Raw genomic sequence first — 19,468 nt, 5'->3', positions numbered from 1 at the left:
TTATTTTTTTAAATACTGACCTTGTGGAAAAGGAGACATGCTGTCATGTTCAGAATGGAAAGGAAACTAAATGATGACATACCTCCTGGCACTTGACCTCCAGGTTCCTCTCTTGCACTGTGGTCTCTTGAATGATTGCACTAATTAAACGTTTAAAAAACGTAGTGTGTAGGGTTACTGCTCATCCTGTGGTGATGGGTAGAAACCCACAATTTAAATAAATAAATAAAATAGGGATTTAGCCAGGCAAGCTTTTTGGCATTTCAGAGATATTGAGAAATGACCGAAAAAAAGACGATGCATTTTATATTAGACCTCATGTGCTCTAACCATTGATTTGAATAATCACAATTGATGAGGTCATGTATCCTGTGCTGGGAGATACAGTGGAGAGAGCCTGGTTTTACATGCATCAGAGAATATTGAGAGTACCCCCAACGTGGATGTCTGTCTTGTATGGTATTACTAACATTGGCGTACTGTGCCAAAACCTGATTGACAGCTCTCCATAGTCACTTTTTTTTGTTTTAACATTTTAAATAACAGTGTTACTAATACGATTCTTCTTCAATGTAATGCCCATTGGGTTCATGAGGTGAGCTAGGATTTACTTGCTCCGGGTTCATTACGAGTCTTTTTGTGTTTGTAACATTTTTTGCTAAAAGACAATCTAGGACTTTGAAAATTGTACTTTTATTTTAACTTTTTCTTCTTGTACGTATTCATCTGCAAAATTCCTGGCTGTATTGCACATTATTAAATGACAAAAGAAAGTATAGTTTTGATAATGAGAAAGGGAGAGGGTTTGTATTAGTGCAGTTTTTTTTATGAATGGGGGATATTTAATTGTTTTTTAAGTAATGACTGGAAATAACAAGTGCTCACGTTTAGTTTTGTAATTAAGTGGTTTATATATACCAGTGTGTATGTCCTCATTCTTAATTTATAAAAATGCTTGTGTAAATTGTTTTAACAGTTTTGGTCATTAACCAACATCGGATCTCTTGCAATGAGAGTGCTGCTGTGTTGTTCATAAAACACTGGAAATTGTTGAACCATTTTGTTTAGAAAATGTTGCCTATTTCTATGAATAATTACATTTTATACAGAAGCTAACATTTTGTAAAATACAGCAGCCTTGTGTATAAAACATAGTTTCTTCAGTAAGGCACCCTGGCACGTTTAAGGCTTGTGGGAATGTCCCGGGACCATTCTGGATAAATGATGCTGCATGGGGCCCAATACTAAATGTAAATTAATTTTAAATCAGAGGGGAACGGGACCCCAGAGAGATGCCCTTCCTTCACGTCATTAATCCAAAGTATACCAAAAGACTGTCTTCTGTGAAAACACGATTATGGTATAGAAAAATACATACCCTGTAAATATATTACTTGCATCATGTTTGGCATCTCCATACCATGTTAAAGCACTTTTTATTAACATTTTTAATAAACCTGTTTCTAAAATCTGTTTTCTTGTTATTTCTGACAGTCATAAACTGCAACACACACACACAGATTCTACAATGATAACATATTGTAAACCTCAACTAACGCCTCACCTTACACACTAAGCAAACTTGTTTTCTTTGGCAGATGTTAAGACTGACTTTATTACAGGGTGTAGTCAGAGCTCACAGCAATCAAAATGATGTAACAATGGTATTGTGAAGCTGGGGCTCTGGTAGACACACACTTGTAATGGATGTTCTCCTAGCGGGTGTTGAGTTAATACTGACATCAGCATTAGGCACGTACTCACCTCTGCAATAACTTGCTCTTCAGCTAAATGGGAAGAAGTTTGTCTTTAAACAGTATGGCGTGGGCTTCATGCCCAGCCCTTGCCTTTCCATACAATTCAATGGTCTGAGATGCCAATTCATTACACACTGTACAACAACTTGTATTTAACAGGAGTCCTTAATGACACTATTGTTCAAGTGGTGGTATCTGAATCTTCATTTAGGATTCAAATACACTGGCCTCTAAGTTACTTATTTCAAAATATATCTCAAATGTGCGTATACAATCTTGTTACAGTTTTAATTCCAACAATGAGCCTGCTATTAGTTAGTCTAAAAAAAAAAAAATGATAAAAAGGAGGTTAAGTAAGAATTTCTGGATCCAAACAATGCCTGCCCCTCCCCTCCACTGTGCCAATATCACTGCAACATACTGTGTAACTCACAAAGAAAAAAAACACAGAATTTTCTTTTTCTTGAAAAAATGCTTATTCTACATTTATTAAAAGGCCCTGAAAAATAGTATATATATTTCAATATCATCACCAATATTTATCGAGATCCGACAGCATTAACAATTAGAAAAACAAAACTATTACACAAAGTATTTGAAACCTCTTAAGTAACACTCATAATCTTACATACAAAAAGCTAAACCCAGTTTTCCTACAAAACTTGTGATCACGTTACCAAAGTTGCAGTATCCCATTCCAGGTTACTTTTGCAATACTGTTGAATTTTGTAGCCTATCTTTGTGCAAGTTAAATAGATGGTGGATATCCTTTTTGCATTTTCCACGGCAAGCCATTTTCATTGGATTAGAGGTATTTTTTAAAATCTTAAAAACCTCTTCCTTGCACGTATCATGCAAGACGCTTTTCATGTTACTGCACACGTAAAAATAAAATCACCTAGAAGACTCTTGTCCCCTCTTTATCCCAGGGATAGCAATACATGTTTTCAAAACATACTTTTTCTGCTTCAACTGCCCATTCAAATAGCTGACTTTTAAGGTGTATATTTCACCGGGTAATACAGGTGTACTTATATGCACATTTAAAACCATGACTGCCACAGAAAATAATGAAATTACACAACACCACCTTCTATCTTTATAACAAGAGCTGTTATGTACAAGGCTACATTTTTAAAGGATAGCACAACTGCTGTGCCAGGAAAATTAAAGATCGCTTTCCAAACCCCTTATAAACTGTAATGGATATTTAGGTTGTTATGAACCGTATCACTGTACTCCTTTGCTGGATACCAGGCAAGGAAAAATAAAACTGGAACTCAACCCTTGACAAAAAAAAAAAGCAATACAGTAATCCGTCACGTATCCCACTGCGGTGGGACCAGAGTAAGGGCGGATATGGAAAAAGTCGGATGAATGAATCCTGTTTTAAATCCCATTATACACAGCTGTAACAATGACTATATTCACACAATTCTTGTTGTGAGATTAAGCTTTTATTAGGGAGCTCACCTAAATCCCTTGTTTAGAAAGATACAGGGTATTAATGCCAGAGTAGGCGTCTGCCGTGTGGGTGCGTGCATTCACTGCTGAGTGACAGGCAGGAGATCGAGACGGAGGTTGAAGTTGATACACCCCCCGCAGGCGAACAGGAGTTATTTCCATATCAACACACTGAGCAGCTCACGTGACACTACCAGCAATGGCAGCGCACCGAGCACATACAACACAGTGTATGAAAACTTTGGCAGGATCTACAATCTCTGAACTAATCTTCTCTGTTCAATAATAAATCCACGTTGCTGAAGAGCTTGATCATGGTGGATACACGGTGAGGGTGGATATGTGATGGGCGAAGAACGCGACGGATTACTGTACTTCAAATGCACAAAATGCAAAGGAATCTTTATATATATATAGAGATAGCGAAATCATCTCATTTTAATAATACACACCAACAGATTTCTGAAGAAACGTCTGTACACTACACTTTCATCACCATGGGCTTTACAATCATTTCTGGGTTGCTATGGTCCTTTTTAACAAGAGTGGTTCAGATACTGTACACAGCCTGGAAATGGAATTTCAACAATAGTGAGCAAAAAGACAGGAGACCACTTTCAGGCAATGCTAAGCAAAGACAGAGCAGAGAAACTCCATTCTCTATCAGTTTAATATGACTAACAATACAGCCCTCCTCATACTTTGATTTGTTTTTCATGTCTGGTCACAAGAAACAAAAAATCTTCCATTCAATACAGCTATATATATATATATATATATATATATATATATATATATATATATATATATATATATATATATATAAACTTTCACTTAAGGTTAGAGAAAATAAAGAAATAAAAGAAATATATAGTAAGCACCAGTTCAAAACAGACCCATCCTATTAATTCCATTCGTGAATAACTTGAAATACCGTATCATAAAATAAGCTGGTAAGAAGTACTGAAACCCGAATGGACCTGCAATAAAACTAAGAGACACTTATTTTGTTTTACAGCAAAAATGAAAGCTAGAAATCAGAAAGCACTTAAAATCATAGGGTATATATAGCTACATAGCATCAACTGCTGTGTAACATCTCTGTAAACTGCAATCATAAAAAGCTACACACTAAACACACGGCTAAACAAAAAAACAAGGTTACATGTTAATTAATAAATAGAACCCTCCCTCTCTTTTGCATTGGTGTAATCGGAAAATCTTTGATAGTAATATTCGGAATTCAGTCATACACCTTACACCTCCGAGCAAGATATGCATTCAATTAATGGTCCCAAAACAATCTTGCAATAACGTTTCTACCTACCATCCTTTATTAAATATAATTTTTTAAAAAGTACTTCTATTGAATTAAAAGCCTATTCAAACAGCTTGAGCAATTGAAAAACTGTTTTCGTTCAGTTCACTTGATCAGATTGGTGGTTTGAGGGCGGGGTTTATTAACTTCAATGCTCGAATTCCACCCCCCCCCCCCCCCCCTCCACCAATTAGCATGTAACAAATTCAGGAAACTGCATTCATGTATTAAAGTCTTTTAGCAGATGAGAGAATGGAAGACATGCCAGAATTTTAAGATGAATTGTAACTTTGGCATTCATATATTTTCAATATTCAAGTAACTTTTTATATTCGTTTCCTTCTAACCTACCGCATTATTGTACAATTATAAAATAATTTACAAACATGATTTTGCGACGTGCATAATATCCTTCAAACCACAGTGGAAAACTGCGGATAATGCAGTACGGCTCCTCCTGGAAGTATACTGGTTAATAGATGTCTAAGGCACTAACTCTTATTGCAGGGAATGTGTTTTCAGTCTTTAGCAATTCTGAATAAAACATACAGTATATTTTCTTTCAGACATGAAATTTAACAATTTGAACAGTGGGCTATTCAGTTACATTTAAAATAAATACTTTGGGGAACAAAATATTCTATGAACAGAGAAGTTTCAACATGTGTTGAATGACATGTGGTGTTCTAACAAACGCAGTTTAAATTTCAAGTCCTGCACAAAGACACCCGCATGTGTAACGATGCCGAGCTCGTCGTTCTCAGTACTCCTCTTCCTCCGCAATGAAGTGGTTCTGTTTCTTCCTCACGTTCCAGTGCAAACACTCAGCCAGGCTCTCAAACCAGTCATTCACAGGGTCCCGGAAACAGATTGAAGGAACCGGGTAACAGGAGGTAGTGATGGTAATACTGGTCAAGGAAAGAAACAGAGAAGGATCAAGTTTGGCATGGGAGAAACAAACAAAAAAAAAAAACATGGCTTACAAAAATGATACACAGCCACGTAGAATACACAGCTATGGTCAAAAGTTTTGCATCACCTACAATTTTAGGATAGAGAAAAAATAAATAAATAAATATATTTTGTTTAATCTCAAGTTTCTAATGTTAAGCATGCCTGTAATTTCACTCCTGCCTGAGTCAACGCTTTTGCCGTAACGACAACTTTACACCCTCTTGGTGTTGACTCGGCAGAATCCGGTAATTCAATATGTTAACGTAACATTATTCTGCCAGTTTCACTCGACTTTATGAATCAAAATGAGTTAATTCTATAGGGTGATGCAAAACCTTCAGCCATAGCTGTAGGGCTGGAACAATAATTGATCATTAAGATACTGTCTATACAATTTGTTTAGCCTTTTTTTTCTAAAAATGTCATTATTACCAGACGCCAGCAGTATATACAGTACCAGAGGCAGTTCAAACACAAAGTCATCTCACACACCTGTCTCCGTGGCAGATCTCCTGACGTTTCCTCCCATCAAAGGAAACCCAGGCAGTGTTTCGAGCATCAGGGCACAGCATGATCTGAAGACACAACATGCACAGTCACAAAACACAAGGATACAATCCAGCAGGACATCTGTATTCCACTTTGGCCTTTAAAAGAAACTTACGTTGATAGATGAAATGGTGGCCGTATCAGTCCAGAGATGATAGACAAACGATACCTTTTATTGGACTAACTAAACAATAATGAATCAGGTCTTGAAAGCTTATTGATTAATTATTGTTTAGTTAGTCCAATAAAATCGTATCTCCTTCACTTTGACTAAAAGAAACTTTGAAATTCTAATTTGCATTTTACCCACTTAGCCAATTACCTGCATATTTATGTATTTACTGAGTTCATGACCAGTAGCTGTTGAAGGTGTGAATGTATGATCTTGTATGAAAAGTTACTCTAATTTTGTTAACCGCTAAAGTTTAAATGTAACCGTTAACTGTTAACAGCAGTTGTTAACCCAGAAAAATGGGTTGAAGTGTACCTTGAGCTCCACCCCTGCAGGAACGACGATGGGTCGGAATGACAGGGAGTGCGGGCAGATTGGTGTGATCAGGATGGCAGGAACGTTGGGATGAATCATGGAAGCCCCTGCCGCCACGGCATAGGCAGTGCTTCCGGTTGGGGTGGAGACAATGACTCCTAAAGGAAAAGAGAAAGCAAGATTCCTTCAAAAAAAAAAAAAACACACCGGTCTCTGCAAAACTCCAGCTTTTATCTTTGCGACCCTTGTGTTCAGATTTGACAGCACCGTTCCTGGGTTTAATGCAAGACCGAGTAGCAAAGAGACTCAAGGCGATACTTACTGGTCTGTATTCATGACTGGTAATTAGATCAACGAGCTGGTAGTTCATGACTGTTCTTGCATTTTTTAAATTAAAATAAGTGACACTAAATGTACCATTTACCATTAAAAAGCCAAAACACACATGGACTTCAGGAAGGACAATTAGTGCAGGACTCACCATCTCCCTGCACTGTGGTAATGAGGTGCCCATCAAGAAACAGATCTACATTGGAAAGATATGAAGAGGGACCCCGGTCCACGACAACTTCATTCAGAACCTATGCAGCGCGAGACAGGAATACTGAGTTAGTACACATAGGATGAGATCACCTAAATAACTGTTTATTACATAGGAGACCTGCGTATGTGTTAGGAGAACACATATTCAAGAAAAGCAAACAGATTCTGTGCATGTGTGTGCAAAAACCTGCAAGTCTGTGGTAACTTCAAGAGGTTCCATGGCGCCACGAATATTGTGAAACATCAGCATTGCACAGTGATGCACCAAGCCTCTAGATTCTTCATTCACGATGACAGCGCATTGCCCTTCCACATAAATAAGCAGGATGGCCTTTTTTTCAAATGGCTCTTATCTACCCACAGACTAGCCTTTTGACCCCAAGTGTTTACTACAGTATGCATATCCCAACCAGCAACGGTTAATGAAGGGTTAATCGTCTTACTTAAAAAGGAGGCGGTTCTTAAACAAGACAGTGCTTTGGAATCTCAATTGAACCAACGAAATCCCTCGTGATACACGTTGCTTCACTCGTCATGGCATACCTGGTACTGCACAGTGCGTCTGCTTATCTCGCTCTCCCCATTTTTTACGATCAGTCCTTTTTCCTCCCCTCTGTCTTGAACCGCTTTCTTCTTCTCTCTAGGTTCTTTCACTACCTTTACTTTTAGTCTGCTTCGAAGAATAATCGCAGCGTTGCCTAAACAAACATTTAAAAAGAACGACAGAAAACAAAATGATTCAAAAGCCATGCCAGCTGATGAACATTATGACAGAAGGTACTTCATCATGCAATAAGCCAGACACAGCAGTGGCCCATCCTTTCAATGCGAAGACCGTGCACAGTTCTTACCTTCGATAATCTGAGTAACCTGAGACTGATAGGTGTCGAAATTGAAGGGTGTGAGAAACCCGAGAGAGCCCAGATGGAAGGCCATGACCGGAGGAACACTTTCCTAAAAATCAAAATGAACACCTCTAGTCCCAGAAGCTTTTCACAGTTTGTATATGATGTTCACCCCACCTCAATATCTGATGGGTTACATCTTCAGTATAAATATTATATGATTGGTGTAGACTACTTAACATACCACCTCCCAGGCCATCTCTTAGAAATCTTAAAAAAAAAGCATCAACTACCCAAATAAAGCAACTTCAGTGAGAAAGTGAAAAAAAAGAGTAACAGGAATCGTATTTGTGAAATGTGGCTCTTCAGGATGAACCTGGTTTTGTTTTCAGACGAGTTACTGTCTGGGGTCAGTTGCACGCTGCAGTGGATGTGTATGCATTCTTCAGCTCGTGCTGCTTATATGGTTGTTGGTTTATTTTCTTTCATGATTCAGCATTAGGAATTTATTGTTGGCACTCATTAACGGAGAAGGCACTGGCCGAAACGTTTGTCAATTTAACTCACAAGTTTGACCTCGCAAGTTCAAGTACATAAATGTTTTTTCGGCCAGCGTTATATTAATATCTTTACTGTACCCTCAAAGCTTAATGCTTCCTATACAAACCAAGTGTCTGGAACTGGCTTTGTAATGCTACATCTGTTGAACAAACGCCTTTTTATTTCCCCATTTTCTACAGCTGAAAGTTTAACCAATAGCGTGGACAATGTAAATCAAGCTACATCAATCAGCCCACTGTTTTCAGTTCAAACAGCACTGATGGTAAATATGTATGAAGGCATATACAAAGTGACTGAAAATTGGTGCATTTTTATAGATTACAGTACATGATGAATTTCTGCATATGGTTAGAAAAGGAACTGTTACATAATGATTTAGGAACTCTGGGAACAATATTACATTTATAGACATGGGAAGAGCCTGTTCCTTTTATATTTATAGCATGCAGGAATTCATTTCAGAGATCAAAACTGTGATATCTTACCTGGAACAATGAGGAAGCATAGAGTAAGGTCCCGTCCCCTCCCAGACAAATAATGAAATCTACTCGGTCAGAAATGTCGTCGTAGTCTGAAACACAATTCTTTAAAATCATGAAAGAGTACAGGCCTACTTACACATACAGTTAGTGAAATAAATCCCAGAGACATGGCACCTATATGATTTAATAATGACAAAAGTCAACAGCATTACAGTGTTTGTTTATGACCAGTTTCAAAGTGCACATATGTCGTGTCTAGGCTTCAAACGCTTCATCACCAAGATAATGTATTACATTTGTTTATGTTAATCACTAAAGGTTATCAATTACTGCAAAAAACATAAATTCAGATCACTTCTAAAACATACAGTACACAGCATATCAGAATGCTATCCTTCTGTTAACCAAGCAAACTGAAATACCCCCCCACCTGTTTCACAAAGATTTGTAAAGCCTCCATACCTTCCCTAAAGGTGCAGAATTTCTTTATCACCACACCGAAGCTCTCATCGTTTGCAATTTCCGGATCCTCCAGTACTTTCCTTTCCACGTAGACGATCATGTTCTTTGACTTAAAAAAAAAACAAAAAAACAAAAAAAAACACACAGGAATGAATACAATTCAAAACAGGTTTTGTTTTAGATTATTCTCATACTGCTGGGCTGCATGTCAAATAAATATGAGACCTAAACCTGATACAGGGGATTTTTGCATTATTATTAATTTATTTGGCAGATGTCTTTACCCAGGTGTTACAGGGCAGTACAGGGTTACAATGCATAATGAATATTTAATTACAGTATAGTTTACAGTAAGTGCAAATATTACAACTAAAATACAATATGAACTAGGACACAACCAGTTAGGATTATAACAAGGTTATATCTACAATGACACATTAGCAGTGCAATAGAGCAAGGATGGAACTATATCTACTTTAAAATGAAGTTTAACAAGTAATATTAAAAAGCGTTCCTACCTCTGTAAGGAATATACACAGCTCCTTAAAGGGCTGCAACAGACTGGCATCTCTGATCTTTTTAATTACAAGGACACTTTTAGGAGGCTTGTTCCATGTTAACTGCTGGCTAGCTGGATCCTGAATGTGCCTGAAAGTTAAAAAAATAAAATACAGCATTTTTTTAAATGCATGTAGAACATTTTTGTATTTTTGATTTTTATCTGGTTGGAAGCAGCTCTGTATAAACACCAAGTGCACATAAATATATAACAAAAATGTAATTAAATACTTACAAATTCAAACCACATCTTGCCTAGTATTTTAAAACGTCTAATCGATGGTTCCATTTCTTTCTATATTTCTTGGTAAAGTTTCTCAAATTCATTCCTACATTGGCTGTGGCAGATGCTTCAGCTATACAGTCAGCCAATCATAGCTGTTTATATGTACTGTTACCTAACTTTCAATGGCATCTTATCATGTTATATATAAACCGTGCCGGCTGTAGAGTGATCAACATAACCATGCAAACACAGCACGGAACACTTTTTAAAAAGCATTTCATTATGTCAAGGTTATATTGAGTTTTAAAACCAGAGCATAAAAAACTTGCAATTAGACGGTAAACGAGGAGAGTTACGACCATGACCACTTTTCAATCACTAGTCCTTTCAAAACTGGTCATGTTATTATAAAAAGGCAAAATTGGTCAAGCTGTGGAATGCATGTAATTAAAGTGCCCAACGGCAAAGTTACATTGACCATTGTGCAGTCCTGAAATAAATGCCTTATTGGGCTAAATTTAAAACTCAGCGATATAACATGCCACTACAATGACAGGGTTGTTAATATTGCAATATCCCTTCCTTATTTCCTACTTCATAACAATGGAATCAAACTTCTGGGGTTTTTTTTCTGTGAAATTATTAACGTACTGCAGATAATATGGAGCTTGAAACTTCCTTTTGTAACTAAAAACCTCCCAAGAAGAAAGACAATGTTTAGGGTTGTCTTAATAGGTTCAAGACAGGTCATTAAACAGGTTTGAAGTCTAGAAGGCAAAGACAAACATCACAGGACTAACATCCTTCCAAACAGCAATTAAACAAAAACTCAAAAAAAAAAAAAAAAAAAAAAAAAAAAAAAAAATTGAATGACTACTGGTCATATTCTCCTCTTTGTTTATTGAAGTGGAAATTAGTTAATAAAAGTTCACTGCCTTCCTTATTGACCTGAAATGTCCCATTTCAGGACCAACAAGGAAGTACACAGGGGGGCGGGGGGAAATAAAACTGTTCATTTAGCAAAATGTGTTTAACCACACCAAAACCCAGCTTCCTGAATACAGAGGAATGTGCATAACGCTAGGTTTAGACAAAGAAAAAATTAATGCAGAAAGGTGCCGTCCCTCAAAAATAGTTTCTCTATATCTTACTTTGTGAGCTTTAGCAGAGCTTGAGAACATAATTCATTTGTAAGGAGTATCCCAATTTGATTCACAAAAATGCTTGTTAACTGCAGGTGAAAATGCCTTCAGGACTGTAAGCAAACTGTCAACAAGATCAGCTTCTGGTACTGTGAAGTGCACAAAATACATCAAAATGAATTACTATTAAGATATATCTTTATCTTTGACAAATGAATTTCACAATTGGTAGCCAGCAGCAATCTAAATTGCATGCTGGCACTGGCAATAACAACATTTACTTAAGGCTGGATTTGGCAAATCCTGCAAACATAGAACTCCTGTTTTGGCATCCTTGTATTGACTGTATTGATTTTAACGTTCTGCTGATGACCTACAAGGCCCTAAATGGGTTGGCTCCATGCTATACAATGATATTCCTTCACGGAATTTCCAGTCAATGGACTCTGGTCTTTTAATTATTCCAAACAACAAGGATACATTCAATGGGTGACGGAGCATTCTGCAGTTATGCACCAAGATTGTGGAATGCTCTTCCTGGGGGAATCATGGACTCGGAGACTTTGGGTATTTTTCAAGCACATCTTAAAACGTACTTTCCACAGCTCAGTTTTAACAGCTGCAGAAGAAGCTGATGATTTTCCAATAACTAATATAATGGTGAATAAAGAAATACAAGATAGGAGCAACAAATGAGTCAGAGAACTGTGAGAACTGAAATAGTATTATGCCAAGCCCAGTGCATTACTGTCAGATTAAAACTATAGCACCTGTATTATCGAGATCTGTCCTCTAAATCACTGCAGGAAGAGCGATAAAAAAACATAACAAGTGCTCTGGCTTTTCTGTTCTGTAGCACATCATGGATCATTATTGCTGCGTTACCTGTTTGACAATGTGGGCAATAAGCCATACACTATCATTCTGAAAAGAGCTTTGAAACAGATTTTAAAGTTTTAAGTATAAAAAGTTGTCAGGATGTTAATGGGGGAAAAAAAAGACAGTTGTAGCAACACACGTGCAACGTTACATTTTTTGGAACCCCGCTACTTACTCCAAGATCACAGTTTCTATAAATATAAAACTGGCAATTTATCGTATTAAAAGGCATCCTTACCATTTCCTCGCTGTGCTGCTCACCGGAGCTACATTTACACACTGGAGGATCTTCATTGTCTTCATGTGATGTGCTTCTTTAAGCAGGAATCACAGTAAAGCGAGTCTCCAGTGACCTACCTCATTAAAGTTAACAACCGGACCTGCCTGATAAAGCACTCCCGCGAGTATTAGAGATCCTTCAAGTTGATATAAATATACACCTAACTTTCAATAGGCTTTTATCCATATTAGCAAAAAATAAATAAATAAGCCAACTTAGAATGTGAAAACAAATTATTTCACATCTGTACTCCCCACTTGTATAAAGCAGATTGTTAAAATCAAATTGGAAATTGTATTTGTACAGTAGCACTAACTGGAACCGATTGCCTTGCAGTAAAACTTCATGTAAAAAGCACCCATTCTATAAAATGACAACAGAGCCCTGTCTTATTGTAAACTCTCCTATCCCTCTGTCTGACCCGGCACATCTGATATCAAGTTGCAATAGCTCATTCCAATCAGCTCTATGTTACATATAGAATCATGCCTCCACCAATCACACATCATCAAGGCTCTGCCCACAAAGGCTGGGCTGCCTTTCTCCACTCACTCAAGCAGTGTCCATGCGACGGGTAAGATCACACAAGAGGAAGTAAAAAAAAATTTAAAAAAAACTATTGGATTTTCCCAGCCTTCTAAGCACAAGGAATACAGACAAAGCCTCTTGAAATAACCCTAATCTGGGTGCAACAACATTGTGGAAAGTTTTTTTTTTTTAAATCACCAGTGTGAAGGATTCAGCAAGACTGGATTTCAGAACAAATACATTGTGGTACACAAGGTTTATTTATAAATCTGGTATTAAGAAGATTTGTTTTGGAAAACTTCTGCGACATGATTTAAAAAGGAAGGCTAGTGTAAATGATTATTAAAAAAAAAGGTTTAGTTTTATAGTATTTGAAATGTTCCAGGTTTGTTGTCATGTTGAAATAGTATGTTTAACAAAATCTTAATTATTTGTGCAGCATTAGTTCGCTCCTTCTTTTTACGTTTGCTAGTTTAGACACCATTACGGATCACCTAGGCATGGCCAAAAAACCAAGCCTGTCTCTGTTGCAATTGCTTTGTGCCTGGAAAAGTATTCTTTTTTTTTTTTTGCTGAACAAAATGTGTCATTTGAGTGTTTTGCTCACCTAACAAGTTCCCCAGGATAAACGACCTTGCTGTTGTCAAAAAAAATTACATAAAGTCTGTTCAGAGCATACCTTTAAGACTGAGGATTTAAAAAAAAAAAAAAAAAAAAAAAACACCCTGACATGTTTCACCATGAAAAACAACTTCTCCATGATTTGTTTTTCAATTCACAGATCATCCCGCAGTGGATTAAACACACTGTGCATCTTGAGCCAAAATAATTCAAATCGAGAAAAAGGTGGAATTACAGCTCTAGATCCTCTGCAGTGTGCTTGGATTAGACAGGTAAATAAGAGAACATGCGTTTAAACCACACTGAAGCAATTCGTTATCACTGCATTTATTTCAGCATTCTCTTCAATAGCAAGTGTGTTCATGACTGATCTTGTATAGAAACACAGCACTGCTTTAGAAGAGACGCTGAAAGAAGTGCTCATTTTCAAGGAAACTGATCTGCTTATATATGTACGACTGGCCAATAACATACTACATTTACTATTTCTAGTCCAGCTTTACCTCCAGACCCTCATCTCTCCCTACACCCCGACTCGACCTCTCCGCTCCGCCTACACTAGAAGACTGGCTCTACCTCCGCTACGCTCCCCTGCCTCCCGAGCCTGCTCCTTCTCCACCCTTGCTCCGCAGTGGTGGAACGACCTTCCTACAGATGTCAGGACTGCCCAGTCCCTGACCACATTCCGGCGCCTCCTTAAGACTCACCTCTTCAAACAGCACCTGTAGAACTCCTCTGTTGTATCCTGGGACACTATCACCCTTCATTTAAATGTGCTTTATTTTGCTCTTATCTGCCCCCTATTTTACTGCATTTAATCCTGTACTTCAGAATATTGTAATTTGCCAAGTGTTTAACCTGTAGTATTTTGTACTTAATCATATCCTGATGTAACTATCACTATTTAATCATATCCTGATGTAACTATCACTATTATCTGCTGTATTATTGAATTGTGGTTTGTCACACTTGAACAAAAATTATTGTATTTCTTGCTCTTATTGTATTACTTGTATTGTAACACTTGAATGTATTTGTATTTGCTTGCGATTGTAAGTCGCCCTGGATAAGGGTGTCTGCTAAGAAATAAATAATAATAATAATAATAATTTAACAATGACACAATACCAGACTTAAAGCCCTTAAAATGCTGAGGGTGTTTTGAATTGGAGGAGAGGTGCTTACATTATTGCCTTCGGGTTCTGCAGCATGCAGGCTTTTGGTCCAAACTTGGTCACAGGGCTTGGTCCATGTAGTGATCGCGTCCTCCTAAGGAAACACAAGAACATGAAATCATTGGTGTGCAAACATACTGTTGTATGCAAATTATTATTATTTTTTTCACCTGGTTACCTTGTATTTTGTTTACTCATATTATTGATACTAAACATCTGAACATCTGCATAAGCACGTACTGGCCTTTGCAAACTAGGAAAGGTGAACCACCAACATGAACAGTGATACCACACAAATCTGCGATATCATTCCTGATAAATTTTATTATTATTTATTTAAAAAAGAAAAAAAATCCATCTCAATCTATGATATTGTCCAGCAGGTCAACTTAAGTACAGTACACCATACCATACCTAAAAACCTCACCATTAATGTCCTGATTTGAATCGAATAATGTATTTAATTGTAATTGATATCTGTTAACAATTATGTGAAAATCCTAATAGCTGACCACAGACGTGATTAAAAATGTATACGTCCCTTTTTAAGCCAAGTCACTCATTTGTTTTACAATCACATGGGTAAAAATACATTCGACAGAAGTTCAAACCATTTGAACTTTTTTTTTTAATCAAACTGGCAAAGTTAAGCAATAAGATGTTAATGATTAGAATGAACCGCACTGAAGCCATAGAGAAAATGTGCATACAAAAGCAAGGATCTGTACATTCAGACATAGTTAAAAAAAATGACAAACCCTACAGCACACCATATAAAGAAGAACTACATATTATATTACGTCCATTATTTTGCAGGCAAATAATTCATAAGTGCAACACATACATTCAAGTATATAAACAAGATCTTGTGTGCAGCATACACTTTTAAATCCATATAGCCACCAATTTATCAACACACCTTACCAGATGTAAGACTCTGATCTTCCTTGGTGCAACAACACAACACGCTAAACTAAAAGAGTGCTCAGTACTGAGCTCAAATAGTTCCACGGGGTAGGTAATAATGATGTGTTTATTTTGGTAAAAATGGGCGGAATGGATTCCTATTGGTACACACACCCTGAGGCTGAGGGAGAGGTAGGGCTGACAGTTCCTTTTCAACTGCACGGCACATATATAATTTAGCCCAATGAATTTTTAATGAATCACACTTTGGTTTGTATAGTATTTATAATACTGATCACTGTTTGTAGTGTTATTTTAATAATCTACTCTGTTAAAACTGTAAATATACAGTAATACTAGGCAAGCTCTTATTTTCCTATACATTTGAATCGGTAGCAGTAGTGCTGAACATAACACTGGATGTCAAAACTGTACTAAAGCAGACTACTGCAAAGGTGCAGTCCCCACTTTCCTCATTTGAAAAATGAGAATCCGACAGTTTTTTGTTTTTTTTTGTGATGGTGCGATCACATCATCCTTTTTAAACTTTTTTAGTGGGATACCCAAAACAAGAACCTTGTGAATATGGATTCATCTGGGTACATCTATCTGTCTGTGACCTCAAGGTACCACAAACAAGAAGGCAAAGCAATAAAACTAATGAAACTGAATTAAACGAATGAACTGGCTTGTCAAGGAATCCTGGTTCCTATTGAGATGCCCTTAGGTTTACTTCCCTTAGGAGAAGCTAATTTTAGAGTCACGTGACCAGCAGACGCAAATCTTATTAGCCGTCTTCCACTAATAGTTCACCATCTGTTCTGGACTTGTTAACACACAAACAATTGCAGCAAAGACACAAGATAATAGGGCTCCTGGGAAAACTGTACTAGAACACAAAAACATCTAGATGTGAATTGATGACGCTGTAGGACTGTTTAATCAGCACCAATTATTATCCTCATTGCAGGGGGAAAAAAAAAAAAAAGACAAATATGATCAAATGATCTGTACTTACAGTGCACACATTGCAGCAGAACTGCAGTTTTGTAAATTAGTCCTCGTCTGTTAGCTCTCATGATTCCCGGACAGAATTAGCGTCTACTGCTACCCATAACTGTCTTTACGTCTTGGTGTGCACTGAAGTCCGCTGTGTCAGTTTTGAAGCTTTTTTTTTTTTTTTTACAGCTCAGTCCAAATTTCACTGGTTATGCAAGACTCAGACATTAGCAAACATTCCTGCAATGTGTATTGCACAAGTCTGATGTGGTATTTCATTTCCTTAACGCAGGACTTAAACACATTTGCTTATCAGGTGTCAGAAGACATCCAACGTTTCGAAATGAAATAAGCAGAACCGCTACCTACACGTCCTCGGAGTTGCCCAGCGCCGGAGAAGCAGACAGGCTTCGTGATTTGGTTCTTCCTCGCATGGGATTTCCTCGGCCCCGCATGTCTTCACCATCAGCACAGCAGGAATATGCCGAGTCCAACAGCGCCTCCTGCTGCCTTCTGGGTCGGGCTGCGTCTTTCCTTGACTCCATTTTCTACACAGCTCTCTCTCTCTCTCAAACTAAAAAAAAAAAAAAAAAAAAAAAAAAATGTAGACATAAATAGATTTTAGATATAAAACAAAGAATGACCTGTCCAGAAATACTGGTATCTCACCCTCCTAACAATAAGGTACTGTAACATGACAAATGCCAATTACTGTAAACACCCTTACCCAGTCTAAGAATGTCTTAAAGCTAAATGAGAGATGGCTTGAGTTTAAGAAGGCTGGTTTAAGAATGTGGATACATTTGTATTAGTCAATCCAACAAACTGTGCTTTATATCTTTATATATTATATATATATATATATATATATATATATATATATATATATATAGATAGATAGATAGATAGATAGATAGATAGATAGATAGATAGATAGATAGATAGATAGATAGATAGGAGATAGATAGATAGATATAGATCTATAGATATTATTTCTGGATGTATAGTATTAGTTTGAATTATTTTATTGTCAGATTGTTATTTTATCAAATATGATCTACTTAGGTATCTCTTTGTATTAGTGCTTGCACTGTTGAGATGTATCTGTGCTGGTCTTGCAGGCACAAAGTGAACTAAACTCCTTTAAAAATGTGCTTTTTTGTTTGTAGCTGGTTGTAAAGCCAAACTGTTTATTATTTTACATACACATATATCTGGAAGGTTAAAAAAAAAAAAACACATTAAAGTTATAGATGATCTGCTTACCCCTGTACACACTGGATCTCAAACAGCAAAAAGACAAACTAGCTTTCACCCTGTTCGCCTGTTAATCCCTAACCTCATTACTTCAACTTTCATGACTACAGTAACCAACAGATCCACTGTCCATCTGGCTTTCCAGCATCAAACCACAACTCATTTGTTGCAACCCTCCTAGCAACACAAATGGAATAATTTGCACAGCTGTGGTGAGTTTATCACAGTTCTTGCTGTAATGATGACTGTGCACTTCTCAGTGTTCAGATAATAAACACATCTATACAGCCCTCACCTTGCATAACACCTACAGGATAGGGGGGGGGGGGGTCACCCTCTTGAAGAACAAATGTACTTACTGGGTTCTCCTCCTAAATAAAGACAGGAAGTAGGGAATCCACATTAGCAAGTTCACCGTGCCAGATATACTTCTTTACAATGGCAAAGCCGGTTTACCATTTCGCTCTTATAAAGCCTGGAAGGGTAAGGGGTAAGGTGTATTGTGTATAGAAGGTCTATGGTCTATGGTGTATAGTGTATGTATGTATGTATGTATGTATGTATGTATGTATGTATGTATGTATATATATATATATATATATATATATATATATATATATATGAGAGAGAGAGATCATTTTATAGAAATGCACACCTTTACCTAATGAAATTAATAAAATATAGATCTAATAAGTAAGAACATACTAAAACAAACACAATACAGTAGTACGATTTGGTATAATATTACAGCAACTATCGGTATTCCATCAATGTTTATTTATTTATTTTGTGGCTCCAATTACACGTAGGACTTCGTTTGACACTATTCCCACCACATACAAATATTTCTCCATTCCCGGTGTTCACCTTTTGCCCCGAAGGCAAGTCGTCACTCCCACATCCCCATTTTTACACAACTTCCCTTATATTTTCCGCCGCTGAAACATTTTTAATCATTTTAAACGTCCCGACAACTGCATCACCGCGAATATTGTTTTAAAAACGTAGCGGTATTAACACTGAACGACAAAACAAACACACCGCACAGGCTGGCGCGCTGTAGTTTATCGGCTGTGTTTTACATTACCTGGTGTCAGCTGAACGCCGCGCTAGTTTGTTCCTTCTTGAGAAAGCTCTTCGAGTCAGAATCCCTCCATGACGTCCGAATCAAATTACTCTATTTTCTATTTCAATCCACACTCATGCCGTCCCCTCTCTGCATGCCCGTCCACCGTTTTCTTATAATTATTTGTTTTACACGGAACAAGGCGAATTCCACTCAGACCTAATCCCCACAGCGCATGCTCCGGAGATGTTGCATTCTCAAATGTGCGTAATCACCAAACTCGTCCGCCAGGCGCCGTGAATTACATACATCGTGATTACGTAAATATCGGCTCGTACGCCAACAGCGTTCCCTACTAGCACGTAACTTGCAAGCTGCTAGGCAGTACAGATATACAGTGTGCACTTAC

At 37.3% G+C, this 19,468-nt stretch overlaps 1 protein-coding gene and 1 long non-coding RNA gene across 7 annotated transcripts; one reads left to right on the top strand and one right to left on the bottom strand.

The window, feature by feature from the left end:
- Positions 1–668: 668 nt before the first annotated feature.
- On the bottom strand, positions 669–19,377 carry LOC117963766 (NAD kinase-like). 6 transcript variants are annotated; one of them, XM_058993131.1, is made up of 13 exons: positions 19,081–19,377; positions 18,289–18,364; positions 17,106–17,310; positions 14,842–14,925; positions 9,941–10,070; positions 9,423–9,531; positions 8,964–9,049; positions 7,924–8,026; positions 7,616–7,770; positions 7,011–7,110; positions 6,530–6,687; positions 5,986–6,068; positions 669–5,447 (listed from the first exon to the last, which is right to left on the bottom strand). In XM_058993131.1, the coding sequence occupies exons 3-13, from the start codon at positions 17,279–17,281 to the stop codon at positions 5,300–5,302; spliced, it is 1,332 nt and encodes a 443-aa protein (XP_058849114.1). In that variant the 5' UTR covers positions 17,282–17,310; positions 18,289–18,364; positions 19,081–19,377; the 3' UTR covers positions 669–5,299. The 6 variants fall into 6 exon arrangements, with proteins under 6 accessions (XP_058849114.1, XP_034760767.2, XP_034760766.2 ...); XM_034904876.2 differs by having other exon boundaries at positions 18,353–18,364; XM_034904875.2 differs by lacking the exon at positions 18,289–18,364.
- LOC131698827 (uncharacterized) lies at positions 13,081–14,842 on the top strand. Its single transcript, XR_009307848.1, has 3 exons — positions 13,081–13,281; positions 13,817–13,928; positions 14,149–14,842. It is a non-coding gene; the product is annotated as an uncharacterized LOC131698827 (long non-coding RNA).
- Positions 19,378–19,468: the final 91 nt, after the last annotated feature.

The sequence above is a fragment of the Acipenser ruthenus genome, chromosome 20, assembly GCF_902713425.1.
Source record: "Acipenser ruthenus chromosome 20, fAciRut3.2 maternal haplotype, whole genome shotgun sequence".
Taxonomy (NCBI): Eukaryota; Metazoa; Chordata; class Actinopteri; order Acipenseriformes; family Acipenseridae; genus Acipenser; species Acipenser ruthenus.
Note: the sequence above shows the minus strand (reverse complement) of the source record. Positions and strands in the feature narration are given on the sequence as shown.

Coding starts and splice junctions, on each gene's coding strand:
- LOC117963766 (XM_058993131.1), bottom strand. CDS start 17,281: ATGGAGTCAAGGAAAGACGCAGCCCGACCCAGAAGGCAGCAGGAGGCG. Junction 7,771..7,923: donor GGTTACTCAGATTATCGAAG/GTAAGAACTGTG, acceptor ATGTTTGTTTAG/GCAACGCTGCGATTATTCTT. Junction 5,448..5,985: donor GAGATCTGCCACGGAGACAG/GTGTGTGAGATG, acceptor TTCCTTGACCAG/TATTACCATCACTACCTCCT.